General features: G+C 44.9%; 1 protein-coding gene across 1 annotated transcript in view; it reads right to left on the bottom strand.

Annotated features, from left to right (window-relative positions):
* The window catches only part of PLEKHG7 (pleckstrin homology and RhoGEF domain containing G7), a 99575-nt gene extending 86763 nt beyond the window's left edge, over positions 1-12812 (bottom strand). The window contains exon 1 of the mRNA XM_075856822.1: positions 12715-12812. Coding sequence (XP_075712937.1) covers positions 12715-12759 — 45 coding nt within the window. The 5' untranslated portion in view covers positions 12760-12812. The remainder of the gene's footprint in view (positions 1-12714) is intronic.
* Positions 12813-16938: the final 4126 nt, after the last annotated feature.

Here is a 16938-nt window from a genome sequence, read left to right as displayed (position 1 = left end):
AAGACATTCATCTAGTGGTGTAGTGAGCATTTTGACCCCACAGTTATTGTGTAAAAGGTAATGCGCAGCAGATGGTGCAAAGTGAGATTTGCAATTTCCTATGCATATATGCCATTTCAGTGTCTGATATATTGTGCCCAGCATGTGCCACTGGAGACATACACCCCATAAATTGTAATGTGGGTTCTCCCGGGTACGGCAATACCCTACATGTGGCTGTTATTAGCTGCCTGGGCACACGACAGGGCTCAGAAGGGAAGGACCACCATTTAGCCTACTGGAGCTTTTCTGGTGCTAAGTCATGTAGGCAGAACCCCTGAGGTACCAGTACAGTTGAAACCCCCGAGAAGTGACCCCATTTTAAAAACTACACCCCTTAAGACATTCATCTAGTGGTGTAGTGAGCATTTTGACCCCACAGTTATTGTGTAAAAGGTAATGCGCAGCAGATGGTGCAAAGTGAGATTTGCAATTTCCTATGCATATATGCCATTTCAGTGTCTGATATATTGTGCCCAGCATGTGCCACTGGAGACATACACCCCATAAATTGTAATGTGGGTTCTCCCGGGTACGGCAATACCCTACATGTGGCTGTTATTAGCTGCCTGGGCACACGACAGGGCTCAGAAGGGAAGGACCACCATTTAGCCTACTGGAGCTTTTCTGGTGCTAAGTCATGTAGGCAGAACCCCTGAGGTACCAGTACAGTTGAAACCCCCGAGAAGTGACCCCATTTTAAAAACTACACCCCTTAAGACATTCATCTAGTGGTGTAGTGAGCATTTTGACCCCACAGTTATTGTGTAAAAGGTAATGCGCAGCAGATGGTGCAAAGTGAGATTTGCAATTTCCTATGCATATATGCCATTTCAGTGTCTGATATATTGTGCCCAGCATGTGCCACTGGAGACATACACCCCATAAATTGTAATGTGGGTTCTCCCGGGTACGGCAATACCCTACATGTGGCTGTTATTAGCTGCCTGGGCACACGACAGGGCTCAGAAGGGAAGGACCACCATTTAGCCTACTGGAGCTTTTCTGGTGCTAAGTCATGTAGGCAGAACCCCTGAGGTACCAGTACAGTTGAAACCCCCGAGAAGTGACCCCATTTTAAAAACTACACCCCTTAAGACATTCATCTAGTGGTGTAGTGAGCATTTTGACCCCACAGTTATTGTGTAAAAGGTAATGCGCAGCAGATGGTGCAAAGTGAGATTTGCAATTTCCTATGCATATATGCCATTTCAGTGTCTGATATATTATGCCCAGCATGTGCCACTGGAGACATACACCCCATAAATTGTAATGTGGGTTCTCCCGGGTACGGCAATACCCTACATGTGGCTGTTATTAGCTGCCTGGGCACACGACAGGGCTCAGAAGGGAAGGACCACCATTTAGCCTACTGGAGCTTTTCTGGTGCTAAGTCATGTAGGCAGAACCCCTGAGGTACCAGTACAGTTGAAACCCCCGAGAAGTGACCCCATTTTAAAAACTACACCCCTTAAGACATTCATCTAGTGGTGTAGTGAGCATTTTGACCCCACAGTTATTGTGTAAAAGGTAATGCGCAGCAGATGGTGCAAAGTGAGATTTGCAATTTCCTATGCATATATGCCATTTCAGTGTCTGATATATTGTGCCCAGCATGTGCCACTGGAGACATACACCCCATAAATTGTAATGTGGGTTCTCCCGGGTACGGCAATACCCTACATGTGGCTGTTATTAGCTGCCTGGGCACACGACAGGGCTCAGAAGGGAAGGACCACCATTTAGCCTACTGGAGCTTTTCTGGTGCTAAGTCATGTAGGCAGAACCCCTGAGGTACCAGTACAGTTGAAACCCCCGAGAAGTGAACCCATTTTAAAAACTACACCCCTTAAGACATTCATCTAGTGGTGTAGTGAGCATTTTGACCCCACAGTTATTGTGTAAAAGGTAATGCGCAGCAGATGGTGCAAAGTGAGATTTGCAATTTCCTATGCATATATGCCATTTCAGTGTCTGATATATTGTGCCCAGCATGTGCCACTGGAGACATACACCCCATAAATTGTAATGTGGGTTCTCCCGGGTACGGCAATACCCTACATGTGGCTGTTATTAGCTGCCTGGGCACACGACAGGGCTCAGAAGGGAAGGACCACCATTTAGCCTACTGGAGCTTTTCTGGTGCTAAGTCATGTAGGCAGAACCCCTGAGGTACCAGTACAGTTGAAACCCCCGAGAAGTGAACCCATTTTAAAAACTACACCCCTTAAGACATTCATCTAGAGTGTAGTGAGCATTTTGACCCAACAGTTATTGTGTAAAAGGTAATGCGCAGTAGATGGTGCAAAGTGAGATTTGCAATTTCCTATACATATATGCCATTTCAGTGTCCGATATATTGTGCCCAGCATGTGCCACCGGAGACATACACCCCATAAATTGTAATGTGGGTTCTCCCGGGTACGGCAATACCCTACATGTGGCTGTTATTTGCTGCTTGGGCACATGGCAGGGCTCAAAAGGGAAAGATGAGGGGGATAAGCTGTGCGGAGTGCATCAGGGTAAATTAAAAATCAAGGGATGTATGGTACATTTTAAAACAATCTTTCATACAGAGCCCTGGTTTTTCGGGACACGTGTCGCATTGGTATGTTGTGTCCTTCCTTATCCCCCTCTTATAGCACACTTTGCACCTCTTTTGACTTTTTCCCTTCTTGCCAGTTTGGGGAACTTCTCCTGGAAAGTGTTGCCCTGGTACGATGCGTGTGGCCTCGCTTCCAGAAGTACTGGGTGCCCCTCCTTCCTGGTCGCCAAAAATTAGGTTCTTTATAACCACCTCTTGAAATTCCAGGAAAGTTCCCCTCTGGCCTGCACATCGACGTAGCACGTACGCATTGTACAATGCCATCTGTATGATGTGCACGGCCAGCTTCTTATACCACACCCTCGATTTCCGCGTAGCGCTGTAGGGCTTCAGGACTTGATCTGACAAGTCCACCCCTCCCATGTACCTATTGTAGTCCAGGATGCAATCTGGTTTGGGGGTCTCTGTACTGGTACCTCGTACAGGTACATGGGTACTGGTGTGGCCATGTATTGTTGTCAATACAAGGACATCTCTCTTGTCCTTGTACTTGACACACAATATGTTGCTACTAGAATGTGCCCTGCTCTCACCCCTTCTGAGTGTTTGCCCAAGCAGTGTTTTAGGGAGGCCTCTAAGATTTTTTCTAGCAGTGCCGCATGCCGCAGTCCTTCTGGAAGCGAGGCACTTGAAGAGCGGGACGCTGGTATAAAAATTATCCAGGTAGAGGTGGTAACCCTGGTCCAGCAGTGGGTGCACCAAATCCCACACAATTTTTGCGTTAATTCCCAGTAAGGGGGGGCATTCTGGGGGCTGAATACTGCTGTCCTTCCCTTCATATATCCTGAATTTATATGTATACCCTGATGCACTCTCGCACAGCTTATACAACTTCACGCCATACCTTGCCCTCTTACTTGGCAGGTATTGGCGGAATTGAAGCCTCCCTTTAAAATGTACCAGGGACTCATCAATGGAAATACACTTCTCGGGGGTGTATGCTTGGGCAAACCGGGCACTGAAATGGTCTAATAGGGGTCTCAGTTTATATAAACGGTCAAAACTGGGGTCATCTCGGGGTGGGCACTGCTCATTATCGGCATAATGTAGGAAGCGAAGTATTGCCTCATAACGCATCCTGGACATGGCCATACGGTACATCGGGGTGTGGTATAGGATGTCCGTGCTCCAGTAGGTCCTAATGGATGGCTTTTTTAGAAGCCCCATGTTCAAGAGCAGTCCCCAGAACTTGCCCAACTCTGCTGCGTTTACAGGAGTCCACCTCTGGGATTGGGCATAAAATGAGTTGGGGTTCTTGGTGATATACTGTTGGGCATATAAATTAGTCTGGGTGACCATTAGCTCTATAAAGTTATCAGTGAAGAAGAACTTGAAAAAGTCCATCTCACTGAACCCTGCCGTGTTAAATTTGATGCCTGGGCTGCCCGTGTACTCAGGGATTTGGGGTTCATAATGGTCTGGTGTGGGCGTCCAAATGGGGTCACTTCGCTCAGGGGTATCACTTGTTGTGGGGTCACTTCTCTCAGGGATTTCTACTATGGTGGTGGTCCTGGGGCGTCTCCTAGGGGGTCCCTCCTCTTCATCGCTGGATGAGGAGGTAGACAAATAAAATAGTGTATCGCCATCCGACGAGTCTGTGTCGGAGGCCAGAAATGCATACGCCTCTTCAGCAGTAAATGTCCGTTGGGACATGCTTGTTGTGCGAAGACAAAATTTATATACTGCAAAAAAATAAATCCCTAACTGGGAGCAATAGGATAGCACAACTAGCACAAATGTGTGTTTTGTTTTTAGAGAGCAAGTGGACTTCCCTGACACTAAAGCTAACTAGGGCGAGGGTTCCTAACACTAAACCTAACTAAATTTTATGTGGACTTCCCTAACGCTAAACCTAACTACGGCGACGATTCCCTGACACTAAACCTATCTAGATTATTTCAAGCTTCCCTGACACTAAACCTAACTACGGTGACGGGTGCCTGACACTAAACCTATCTAATTATTCCGAGCTTCCCTGACGCTAAACCTAACTACGGTGATGGATCCCTAACGCTAAGCCTATCTACGGTGACCGATTCCTGACGCTAAATTCCCTGACACTATACCTAACTACGCTTTTTGACGGTTCCCTGACACTAACTAACCCTAATACTAAACTAACCAGTTAAATTTTCAAAATTGGCTAAACTAACTATTTTTTTTTGTTTCTTTTTTTTCTTTTTATATTTTTTTTTTTGTTTTATGTTTTATATAGAAAAAAATGAAAAAAAAATCCCCAGGGACCAAGAAATGTGGTCCTGAAGACTGAAAAGTGGTCAGTGATAGGAGATCACTGACCAAAAAACGTGGGTAGAACTCAAAGAGGAAGGGAACAGGAGTGGGTAGTGGATGGGGTGGTGGGAAGCAAAAAAAACGTTGTTTTAGAAACTTTTTTTCACTTTTTTTCACTTCTTTTCTCTCTGACTCTCTGCTCACAACCGATCTCAACGCCTCGCTAACTCCAACAGGGCGTTCAGGGCGGTTGCAGCAGGATGTGAGGTCAGAGAGAGGAAGTGACGAGAATGATCGCTGCTATTGGCTAGTTACTCACTGACTAGCCAATAGCGGCGATCGGCGAGGCGGGACCATAGTAAATGGTCCCGGCCCATTATGCTGTGATAGCATGCTGTCAGAAACAGCAGCTATCACAGCTCAGGAACGCCGGGCTCGAGCACTGCTGTGCTGAATGAGACCGATCGCTGCTATTGGCTAGTTACTCACTGACTAGCCAATAGCGGCGATCGGCGAGGCGGGACCATAGTAAATGGTCCCGTCCCATTATGCCGTGATAGCCTGCTGTCAGAAACAGCAGCTATCACAGCGCATGAACGCGCCGGGCGCGCGCACCGCTGTTCTAACTGCAAGACGTACTATTACGGCATGGAGCGCGAACGATAGAGCTGCCATGACGTAATAGTACGTCAAGGAGCGGGAAGGGGCTAAAAAGCTATTTTTTCAGGGACCAGTTCAGTTCTGAAGTGGCTTTGAGGGCCTTCTATATTAGAAAGTCCCCATAAATCACCCAATTTTCAAAACTGCACCCCTCAAAGTATTCAAAACCACATTCAGAAAGTATTTTAATCCTTTAGGCGTTTCGCAGGAATTAAGGCAAAATTGAGGTGAAATTTACCAATTTAATTTTTTTTGCCGAAATTCATTTGTAATAAAAAAATTCTGGAACACAGAAGTTTTTACCAGAGAAACGCAACTCAATATTTACTACCCAGATTCTCCAGTTTTTAGAAATGTCCCGCATGTGGCCCTAGTGTCTTAATGGACTGAAGCACCGGCTTCAGAAGCAAAGGTGCACCTAGTGGATTTTGGGGCCTCCTTTTTTTAGGAATATATTTTAGGCACCATGTCAGGTTTGAAGAGGTCTTGTGGTACCTAAACAGGCGAAACCCCCCAAAAGTGACCCCATTTTGGAAACTACACCCCTCGAGGCATTTTTCTAGGGGTATAGTTAGCATTTTGACCCTACCCTTTTTTTTTCAGAATTTACATAGAATGTTTTCATTTTTACAAGGAATAAAGGAGAAACAGCACCAAAACATTTGTAAAGCAATTGTTCCCGATTATGGCAGTACCTCATATGTGGTAATAAACTGCTGTTTGGTCCCACTGCAGGGCTCAGAAGGGAAGGAGCGCCTTTTGGATTTTGGAGCGCAGATTTTGCTGGATTGGTTTTTAGTGCCATGTCGGGCTTGCAATGCCCAAGAGGGACAAAAACAGTGGAAAACCCCTAAACGTAACCCTATTTTGGAAACGACACCCCTCTAAGAGTATAGTGAGCATTTTGACCCCACAGGTTTTTTGTAGAATTAGGCCGTGAAAATGAATATCAACGTTTTTGTCCACTAAAATGTTGAATGTTTTCATTTTCACAAGGGATAACAGAGGAAAAGCACCCCAGCATTTGTAAAGCAATTTCTCCCGATTACGGCAATACCCCAAATGTGGTTATAAATGGTTTTTTTATTAGAAATTAATTAACCCTTTCAGGACTGATCCATTTTTGCTTTTTCATTTTCGTTTTTCACTCCCCGCCTTCCAAGAGCCATAATTTTTTTATTTTTTCATCACTAGAGTGGTGTGAGTGCTTATTTTTTGTGGGAAGAGTTGTAGTTTCTATTAACATCATTTAAAGTACCATCAAATGTACTCCGAAACTGAAAAAAAATAATTTGCGGGCTGAAATTGGGAAAAACTGTGATTCCTCCATTGTTTTTGGGGTTTTGTTTTTAACCCCTTAATGACCAGGCCATTTTGCACGTTAATGACCAAGGATTATTTTTAGTTTTTTCACTGTCACATTCCAAGAGTCGTAACTTTTTTTTTATTCCGTCGACATAGCCGTGTAAGGGCTTATTTTTTGCGGGACGAGTTGTATTTTGTAATTGTAACATTTTTAGATGCTAATAATATATTGATTTACTTTTATTAACTTTATTTTAGGAGAGAATAGAAAATAAGCAGCTATTCCAGTATTAATTTTCACGTTATAAATTTACGCCGTTTACTATGCAGCGTAAATAACATGTTAACTTTATTCTATGGGTTGGCACGATTACGAGGATACCAAATATGTAAAGGTTTTATATGTTTTCCTATGTTTGCACAATAAAAACCCTTTTAGAAAAAAATGACTTGTTTTTGCATCGCCGCATTTCAAGAGCCGTAATTTTTTTATTTTTCCGTCACTGTGGCCGTATGTGGGCTTGAATGTGTAGTTTTCATTAGTACTATTTTGGGGCACATAGGACTTATAGATTAGCTTTTATTAAATTTTTTATGGGGGGAATGGGAGAAAAGAGAGAATTTTGCCGTTGTTTTTTGCGTTTTTTTTGGACGCCGTTCATCCGGCAGTTTAATTAATGTGTTCATTTTATTGTTCAAGTTGTTACCATCGCGGGGATACCATATATGTGCATGTGTTATTTGTTTTGACACTTTTACTAAATAAAACCACTTTTTGGGCAAAAAAAGTAGTTTTATTTGATTTTGACTGTAATTTTTTTTATTTATTTTTTCATAAACTTTATTTAACTGATTCCGGCGCTTCGATTCCGGCAGCTGCGGCAGGAGCCAGGCTGTGTGTAACAGCCGTGCTCCTGCCGCTGATCGCGTGGGTACAGTGGCAGTACCCGCACCATCACAGGATGGATATATCCATCCTCCTGCGCGAACTAGCAGCTGCAGAGAACGGATATATCCGTCCTTCGGCGTTAAGGGGTTAAGTCTTTCAACGTGCGGTAAAACCGACAACTTTAGATTTATTCTGCATCTCAATACGATTACGGTGATTTACAAAGAAAAGACAATTTGTTAAAAAAAATTAATTGTTTTGTATCATCACATTCTGACATCCAGAACTTTTTTATATTTTGGTCGATTGAGCGGTGTGAGGGCTTATTATTGGTGAGACGAGCTGTAGCTTTTATTGGTACCATTTTATGGTACATACATCTTACTGATCACTTCAGTGATCAGAGATTTTGGCGTTTTAAATTCTTTATTTCTTACAGCGTTCACTGTGCGCAATAAATTACGTTTTACTTTATTCTGCGGGTCGGTACGATTACGGCGATACCATATGTATATAGTTTTTTTTAAAGTTTTGCAGGATTTGCACAATAAAATTACGTTTCTATAAAATAATTTATTTTCTGAGACACCATATTCTGAGCAGTAACTTTTTTATTTTTTAGTCAAAAAAGCTATGGGAGGTCTTTTTTTTTTTGCGGGACGAGTTGTCGTTTTTATTGGTACTATTTTGGGGTAAATGCGACTTTTTGATCACTTTTTATTCTATTGACCAAAAAATAGCGATGCTGACATAATTTTCTGTTTATTTTGTTTGCGACGTTCACCGTGCAGAAAAATAACATTATAGTTTCATAGTTTGGGTCGTTACGAACACGGTGATACCAAATATGTGTACTTTTTATAACATTTTCATAGGTAGTGTAATGTATTCGCACTGTCAGTGTCACTCTGACAGTAAGTCTACGAGGACCAGCCAGAGGCTTCACCTCATAGACTTCCATACATGGCAGACCGTTGCCTGGCCTCCAGATGCCAGCAGAAGCATCAGCAACCCCCACAAATACATGGGGGCTGCTAATGTGCTAGCTACAAATCCCCTAAATGTGGCAATCGCAATCGAGCACCACATTTAACGGGTTAATTTCCTAAATCGGCGGCGATGAGCTGCTGATCGGCAACACTGTTCTGGGACAGCTGACCTCCCAGTTCCCGATGCACACCTTGTTAGGGGTTAAACACCAGGAGGCAGCAGTTATTGTAATGTTGGTGCTTGTGTCCACCACTGTCCGCAGGGCCAAATCTAGCTTTTCTGCTGCCTGAGGCAAAAATTTAAATGGCGCCCCCCAGATTTTGATTGACATCCCCCTGGCTGTTCTACATGACTAGCAGCGTCCTCCAACTCTTGCGGGTGTGCCGTTGCCTTGTACTGTCATGCGTGGTGCAGCCGGGCAGAGTACACCTCGCTGCACAGTGTGTGCCCAAGTAGTACAAGGCAATGGCACATCCAAGAGACTTGGAGGAGACTGGTAGTGATGTATAACCGCCAAGGGGATGTCAATCAAGCATGGAAAGATGGGTTTAGAGACAGGACTATGTGACTCTTCAGGATAGCGGCACAGCCCCATGATCCTTTAATGGGTAATTCGCATATAGCGAGCGCCGCTTTAAAAGTTGATTTTATAGATTTTTCTGCATCTGAAAACAACATACAAGGGAATGTTTGGAAATATTGTCAGGTCATGTATTACCGCATGGTGGCGGTTCAAGGGGTTAAAGCTACCAGACAGGTTCCCATTAAATATACAATGAATTGAAAACAATTCCATGCCCTGTAATTTTGTTATTATAAATATATTCTATATAATTCCAGCTCCAGATCCCAGCTCTGACATATATACAGCACCAGAACCGAGCTCAGTACATATATATACAACACCCGAACCAAGCTGAGTACATGTATGCAGACCAGAACAAATCTCATACATATATACAGCACCAAAACCGAGCTCAGTACATATATGTAACACCAGAACCAAACTCAGTACATATATACATCACCAGAACAAAGCTCACTACATATATACAGCACCAGAACAAGTTCAGTACATATATACAGCACCAGAACTAAGCTCAGTACATATATGCTGCCATGCCCATGGCCGTGGGCCACCAGGTTTGCTTACCTCCTGACGGCCGCAGTCATGGATCTGTGAGCACTGGTCCCCATCTCCTCCTCAGGAGACGCCAGTGCTCACTTCTGCTTCGCTCTGCTGTGTCCGGTAAGGTGCGTGCGCACGCTCGTGCCTGCTCTTAAAGGGCCAGCGTACGCACCTGAATTAAAGACTAAATTAGCCCATGAGCACCCTGGACTATAAGAAGGGCTCTTCCCCTTCCCACATTGCCTGAGCATTGTTATCGTTTCCCTAGTTTGTCTCTGCAAATGGTCTCCTAAGTGTCTTCCAGTTCCCAGTGTTTCCCGTTCCTGTTACCTGTATCCCGTGGTTTCCTGGTCCAAGTGCCGTATTGAGTTGGAGTTGTGCTGCGCTGTGTTCCATGCCTGTCCTGCTACACCACGCCTGGTGCCTACCTGCTGCCTAGTCCCATCTGAGCCTGTCTTGCTACTGTCTGAAGCTACCACAGGTACACCTATACGAACTATAGACTTTCACCTGTGTCCTGTTGGCCAGCTGCCATACCGTTAAAATGGTACGGCCCAGTGGGTCCACGCACCCTACGTGACATATGCAATACCAGAAGCAAGCTCAGCACATAAATACAGCATCAGAACTTAACTTAGTACATATCTACAGCACCAGAACAAAGCTCAGTACATATAAACAACATCAGAACCAAGCTCAGTACATAAATACAGAATCTGCACAAATACAGGTCAATTTAGTGCAACCCCTGCTGTATAGGTTTGTATGCAGACCAGAACAAATCTCATACATATATACAGCACCAAAACCGAGCTCAGTACATATATGTAACACCAGAACCAAACTCAGTACATATATACATCACCAGAACAAAGCTCACTACATATATACAGCACCAGAACAAGTTCAGTACATATATACAGCACCAGAACTAAGCTCAGTACATATATGCTGCCATGCCCATGGCCGTGGGCCACCAGGTTTGCTTACCTCCTGACGGCCGCAGTCATGGATCTGTGAGCACTGGTCCCCATCTCCTCCTCAGGAGACGCCAGTGCTCACTTCTGCTTCGCTCTGCTGTGTCCGGTAAGGTGCGTGCGCACGCTCGTGCCTGCTCTTAAAGGGCCAGCGTACGCACCTGAATTAAAGACTAAATTAGCCCATGAGCACCCTGGACTATAAGAAGGGCTCTTCCCCTTCTCACATTGCCTGAGCATTGTTATCGTTTCCCTAGTTTGTCTCTGCAAATGGTCTCCTAAGTGTCTTCCAGTTCCCAGTGTTTCCCGTTCCTTGTTACCTGTATCCCGTGGTTTCCTGGTCCAAGTGCCGTATTGAGTTGGAGTTGTGCTGCGCTGTGTTCCATGCCTGTCCTGCTACACCACGCCTGGTGCCTACCTGCTGCCTAGTCCCATCTGAGCCTGTCTTGCTACTGTCTGAAGCTACCACAGGTACACCTATACGAACTATAGACTTTCACCTGTGTCCTGTTGGCCAGCTGCCATACCGTTAAAATGGTACGGCCCAGTGGGTCCACGCACCCTACGTGACATATGCAATACCAGAAGCAAGCTCAGCACATAAATACAGCATCAGAACTTAACTTAGTACATATCTACAGCACCAGAACAAAGCTCAGTACATATAAACAACATGAGAACCAAGCTCAGTACATAAATACAGAATCTGCACAAATACAGGTCAATTTAGTGCAACCCCTGCTGTATAGGTTTGTATGCAGACCAGAACAAATCTCATACATATATACAGCACCAAAACCGAGCTCAGTACATATATGTAACACCAGAACCAAACTCAGTACATATATACATCACCAGAACAAAGCTCACTACATATATACAGCACCAGAACAAGTTCAGTACATATATACAGCACCAGAACTAAGCTCAGTACATATATGCTGCCATGCCCATGGCCGTGGGCCACCAGGTTTGCTTACCTCCTGACGGCCGCAGTCATGGATTTGTGAGCACTGGTCCCCATCTCCTCCTCAGGAGACGCCAGTGCTCACTTCTGCTTCGCTCTGCTGTGTCCGGTAAGGTGCGTGCGCACGCTCGTGCCTGCTCTTAAAGGGCCAGCGTACGCACCTGAATTAAGGACTAAATTAGCCCATGAGCACCCTGGACTATAAGAAGGGCTCTTCCCCTTCCCACATTGCCTGAGCATTGTTATCGTTTCCCTAGTTTGTCTCTGCAAATGGTCTCCTAAGTGTCTTCCAGTTCCCAGTGTTTCCCGTTCCTGTTACCTGTATCCCCTGGTTTCCTGGTCCAAGTGCCGTATTGAGTTGGAGTTGTGCTGCGCTGTGTTCCATGCCTGTCCTGCTACACCACGCCTGGTGCCTACCTGCTGCCTAGTCCCATCTGAGCCTGTCTTGCTACTGTCTGAAGCTACCACAGGTACACCCATAGGAACTATAGACTTTCACCTGTGTACTGTTGGCCAGCTGCCATACCGTTAAAATGGTACGGCCCAGTGGGTCCACGCACCCTACGTGACATATGCAATACCAGAAGCAAGCTCAGCACATAAATACAGCATCAGAATTTAACTTAGTACATATCTACAGCACCAGAACAAAGCTCAGTACATATAAACAACATCAGAACCAAGCTCAGTACATAAATACAGAACCTGCACAAATACAGGTCAATTTAGTGCAACCCCTGCTGTATAGGTTTGTACGTCGTAAAACTACAGCTCCCAGCATGGCCCGGACAATGGTAAGGATATGCTGGGAGATGCTGTTTCACCCAAAAAATATCATACCACTCATCATCTCGCTGCAGATCTTACAGCGACTACAGTGCTGATTAAAGGCAGAATAAATATTTACATTAAGTGACTAACCGGTGATGTCTCAGATTCTAGTTCTATTTCTCTTTTCTTCTCCATCTGGTCCAGACCTCTATGATGACGTCTCCTGGTCACGGCCCATTTCTGCAGTTTTCCACTCAGATATCTTCAGCTTCTCACTATTCAAACATTTCTGCACCTATAAAGGAAGATGAAATTCTCATGGTTACACACACTGTAAATATGAAAATATGACATGCACCCCTAAATATAAGTTCCATACACTGCACCTCCAATTATAATAGCACCATATACTATGTCCCCAATTATAATAGCACCATACACTTTGTCACACACACACACACACACACACACACACACACACACACACACACACACACACACACACAGTGCTCCCCGTAGATAGTGCCCCACATATAGCCCCCCTGTATATGGTGTTCCACATATAGCCCCCCGGTATATGGTGTCCCACATATAGCCCCCCGGTATATGGTGTCCCACATAAAGCCCCCCGGAATATGGTGTCCCTCATATAGCCCCCCGGTATATGGTGTCCCACATATATCCCCCCATGTAGATAGTGACCCACATATAGCCTCCCCTATAGAATGTGTCCCACATATAGCTCCTTCTGTATATAGTGCCCCACATATAGCCCCCTCTTAGTGTCCCACATATAGCCACCTACCTTCGTGGCCTGCATCTGTCTGTTCTATACTTTGTATTAGTCTGGAAGCTCAGTGTCTGCTCTGTGACTCCTGCCTATTGCTTTACTCCATACCACAGCAGTATTTGCTTTGGTTCTGCAGAGGCCTATGTCCCCCTCAACATCCACCCCAGATGCTGCAGCCTCCAGCCTTGCACTACCTTCCTGCAATGAGGCAAGCCCGCTATGCTCATCATATCTCACTCTTTGCCACTGCACACCACTGGTAGCCTTTTCTGTACTCCACACGGTTCACCATCTCTCTTTTCTCGAGGTTTCCCCTTATATGGGTTCCTGATTGTCCATCCTCCTATCAGCGTGGTGATACCAATGTGCTGTTACACTATACTTAACCCCTTCCCGCAAAATCACATACAGTTACGTCGAGACGCTAGTGTGTTTAGCGCTTTCTCACGTAACTGCACATGATGGGGATGGAGCTGGTTCAGAAGCTGAACCAGCACCATCACTGCTGGGTGTTGGCTGTATATTACAGTTGACACCCCACTGTATTTATCAGGACCGAGCTTCCGATCTGCCCGATTAAGCCCTTAGATACAGAGATCAAAAGCGATCACTGCATCTAGATGGTTTCTAGCCTGTCAACACCCTTCTGACGTAGTCTCGTGTATGCCGATTGCTGCCATGGCAACCGCAGGCCTAGCATTGGCCTGCTTGTCTGCCAAGTACAGAAGCCTTTTAGGCCCTGCCCGGAGGCGGGCCCTAAAATGCTTTCTATCAGGGCCAAGAAGGTGGAGCAGGCTCAGAAGCTGAGCCTGCGTCATCAGCCGCGGGAGTCAGCTCTTTGTCACAGCTGACACCCTGCTGAAATGTCCAGGATCGGAGCTGGGCTCCGATCTGGCCGATTAACCCCTTAGATGTAGCGATCAAAAGTGATCACTGCATCTAGCTGGTTAGATCGCACCCGATGATTGCTATGGCAACGATCGGCACCCGCCTAACAATGGCCTCCTAATATGGAAGCCTATTTGGCCCGCCCGGAGGCGAAACCTAATAGGCTTGCTGTCAGTGAATAGCTGACAGATCTAATACACTGCACTTTGTAGGTTGTGCAGTGTATTAGAATAGCGATAAGGGCTTCATGCCATCAAGTCCCATAGTGGGACAAAAAAAAAGTTACAAAAAGTTAATAAAAATGTTGTAAAAAAGTAAAAAAATAAAAGTTTCAAGTTAAAAAAACAAAAACTGCCTTTTTCCCCATAAGTCTTTTATTATAGGAAAAAACCGAAAACATTATAAAAAAAACTACACGTATTTGGTATCACCGCGTCTGTAACAACCCGAACTATAAAAATATCATGCTATTTTACCCGCACGGTTAGCACCGTAAAAAAAAAATAAATACAAAGCAATTCCAGAATCACAGTATTTTGGTCACTAACCCTCCAAAAACAGAATAAAAAAAGTGAGCAAAAAGTTGCATATACCCCAAAATTATACCATTAAAAACTACAGCCCGTCCCGCAAGAAACAAAACCTCCCACAGCTTTTTGACGGAAAAATAAAATAGTCATGGCTATCAGAATATGGTGACACAAAAAATAAATGATTTAAAAAAAAAAAGTGATTTTATTATGCAAACACTGCAAAACTTAAAAAAACGTTATACATATGGTATCGCCTTAATCGTATCGACCCGCAGAATACAGAAAATATGAAAGTTTAAGTGCATGGTGAACGCCATAAATAAAAAGAATAAACAACTTCGTCAGTATTGCTGTTTTTTTGTCCCCTTGCTTGCCCAAAAATTAAATAAAAAGTGATAAAAAAAAAATCACATGTACTCTAAAATTGTACCCCTGAAAACTACAGATTGTCCCACAACAAATAAGCTCTCACACAACTCTGTTGGAGAAAAAATTTAAAAGTTCTGGCTATCAGAATTTGGCGATAAAATGTGCAGTGTGTTCCAAAAGCGGATAAGATTGGGCACCATTTATCAGTGCTGCACTGGCCACACATCTGCGGATTATTATTTACCCCATTATTATATCCTCTTATTATACGCATGTACTCCGCACAGATTACATATGCCCCCACATTATAAACAGAAATACCAGTAACACCCCAAGCAGAACAACTACAAAGCAAAATCTGCGCTCCAAAAGCAAAATGGCATGCCCCTACTCATGAGCGCCCTACAGCTTGCCCAAACAGCAGTTTATGTCCAAATATATGGCATCGCCATACTCGGGAGAACCCGCTTAACAGTTTAGGAGGTATTTGTCTTCAGTGGCACGAACTGGGCACAACATATTGTGCACTAAAATGGCACATCAGTGGAAAATTGCAATTTTCCCTTTGCACCATCCACTTAGCATTCATTTCTAATGAAAAAAAAACAAACCTGTGGGGTCAAAATGCTCACTACACCCCTTAAAAAATGCCTTGAGGGGTGCAGTTTCCAAAATGGGAGTCATTACTTGGGGGTCTGTTTTACATTTTTTTGACCCCAGAGCCCTGCAATTGTGGGCCAATACTGCGAAAATCACCAAAATAGGCCTCACATGCACATTTGCTCTTTCACTCCTAAGCCCTGTCATATGTCCAGGTAAATGATAAATGCCTTGAGGGGTAGTTTACAAAATGGGGTCTCTTCTTAGGGTATGTTTACATGCAAACTCAAAAAGTCTGAAAAGACGGAGATGTTTTCAAGGGAAAACAGCTCCTGATTTTCAGACGTTTTTTAAGCCACTCGCGATTTTCACTGAGTTTTTTTACGGCCGTTATTGGAGCTGTTTTCTATAGAGTCAATGAAAAACTGGTCCAAAAAACGTCCCAAGAATTGACCTGCACTTCTTTTTCGCGGCCATTTTTTTATTTGGCCGTTTTTCAAAAATTAAAACAAGGTGTAATCACTTAAATACTGTAACGTCCATGGCCACGGGCCGTCGGGTTTACTGACCCCCCGACGCCCGCAGCCATGGATCCGTGAGCGCTGGTCCCTGTCTCCTTCCTAGGAGACGCCAGCGCTCACTTCCGCTCTGTCCTGCTGTGTCCCGTAGGGTGCGCGCGCTCGCGCACGGCCTCAAAGGGCCAGCGCGCGCACAAATTATTCGTCATCATCATCAACTGCCCTGATTTCCTGATCTATAAGAAGGCCCCTGGCCTTCTGATCCTTGCCTGAGCGTTGTTAGTCTATCCCAGTCTGTCTCGCAAAAGGTCCCTTAGTGTTTCCCGTTCCAGCTGTTACCCGTGACCTGCTACCCGTTCCTGTATTCCGTATTGTTCTAGTTCCAGTGCCTACCTGCGTTGGAGTAGTCTTCTGCCACGTCCAGTGTCGTCTGCCACATCCAGTGTCGTCTGCCACGTCCAGTGTCGTCTGCCACGTCCAGTGTCGTCTGCCACGTCCAGTGTCGTCTGCCACGTCCAGTGTCGTCTGCCACGTCCAGTGTCTTCTGCCACGTCCAGTGTCTTCTGCCACGTCCAGTGTCTTCTGCTTCATCGGATACTGCCCGCCATGTCTGGCGCGACCTGCCGCACCAGCCTCCATCCGTGCTGAAGCCACAGCCACCGTCCGGACTATTTCA

The sequence above is a fragment of the Rhinoderma darwinii genome, chromosome 3 (genome assembly GCF_050947455.1).
Source record: "Rhinoderma darwinii isolate aRhiDar2 chromosome 3, aRhiDar2.hap1, whole genome shotgun sequence".
In the NCBI taxonomy this organism is placed as follows: domain Eukaryota; kingdom Metazoa; phylum Chordata; class Amphibia; order Anura; family Rhinodermatidae; genus Rhinoderma; species Rhinoderma darwinii.
The sequence above is the reverse complement of the archived record's forward strand: the minus strand, read 5'-3'. Positions and strand labels throughout refer to the sequence as shown.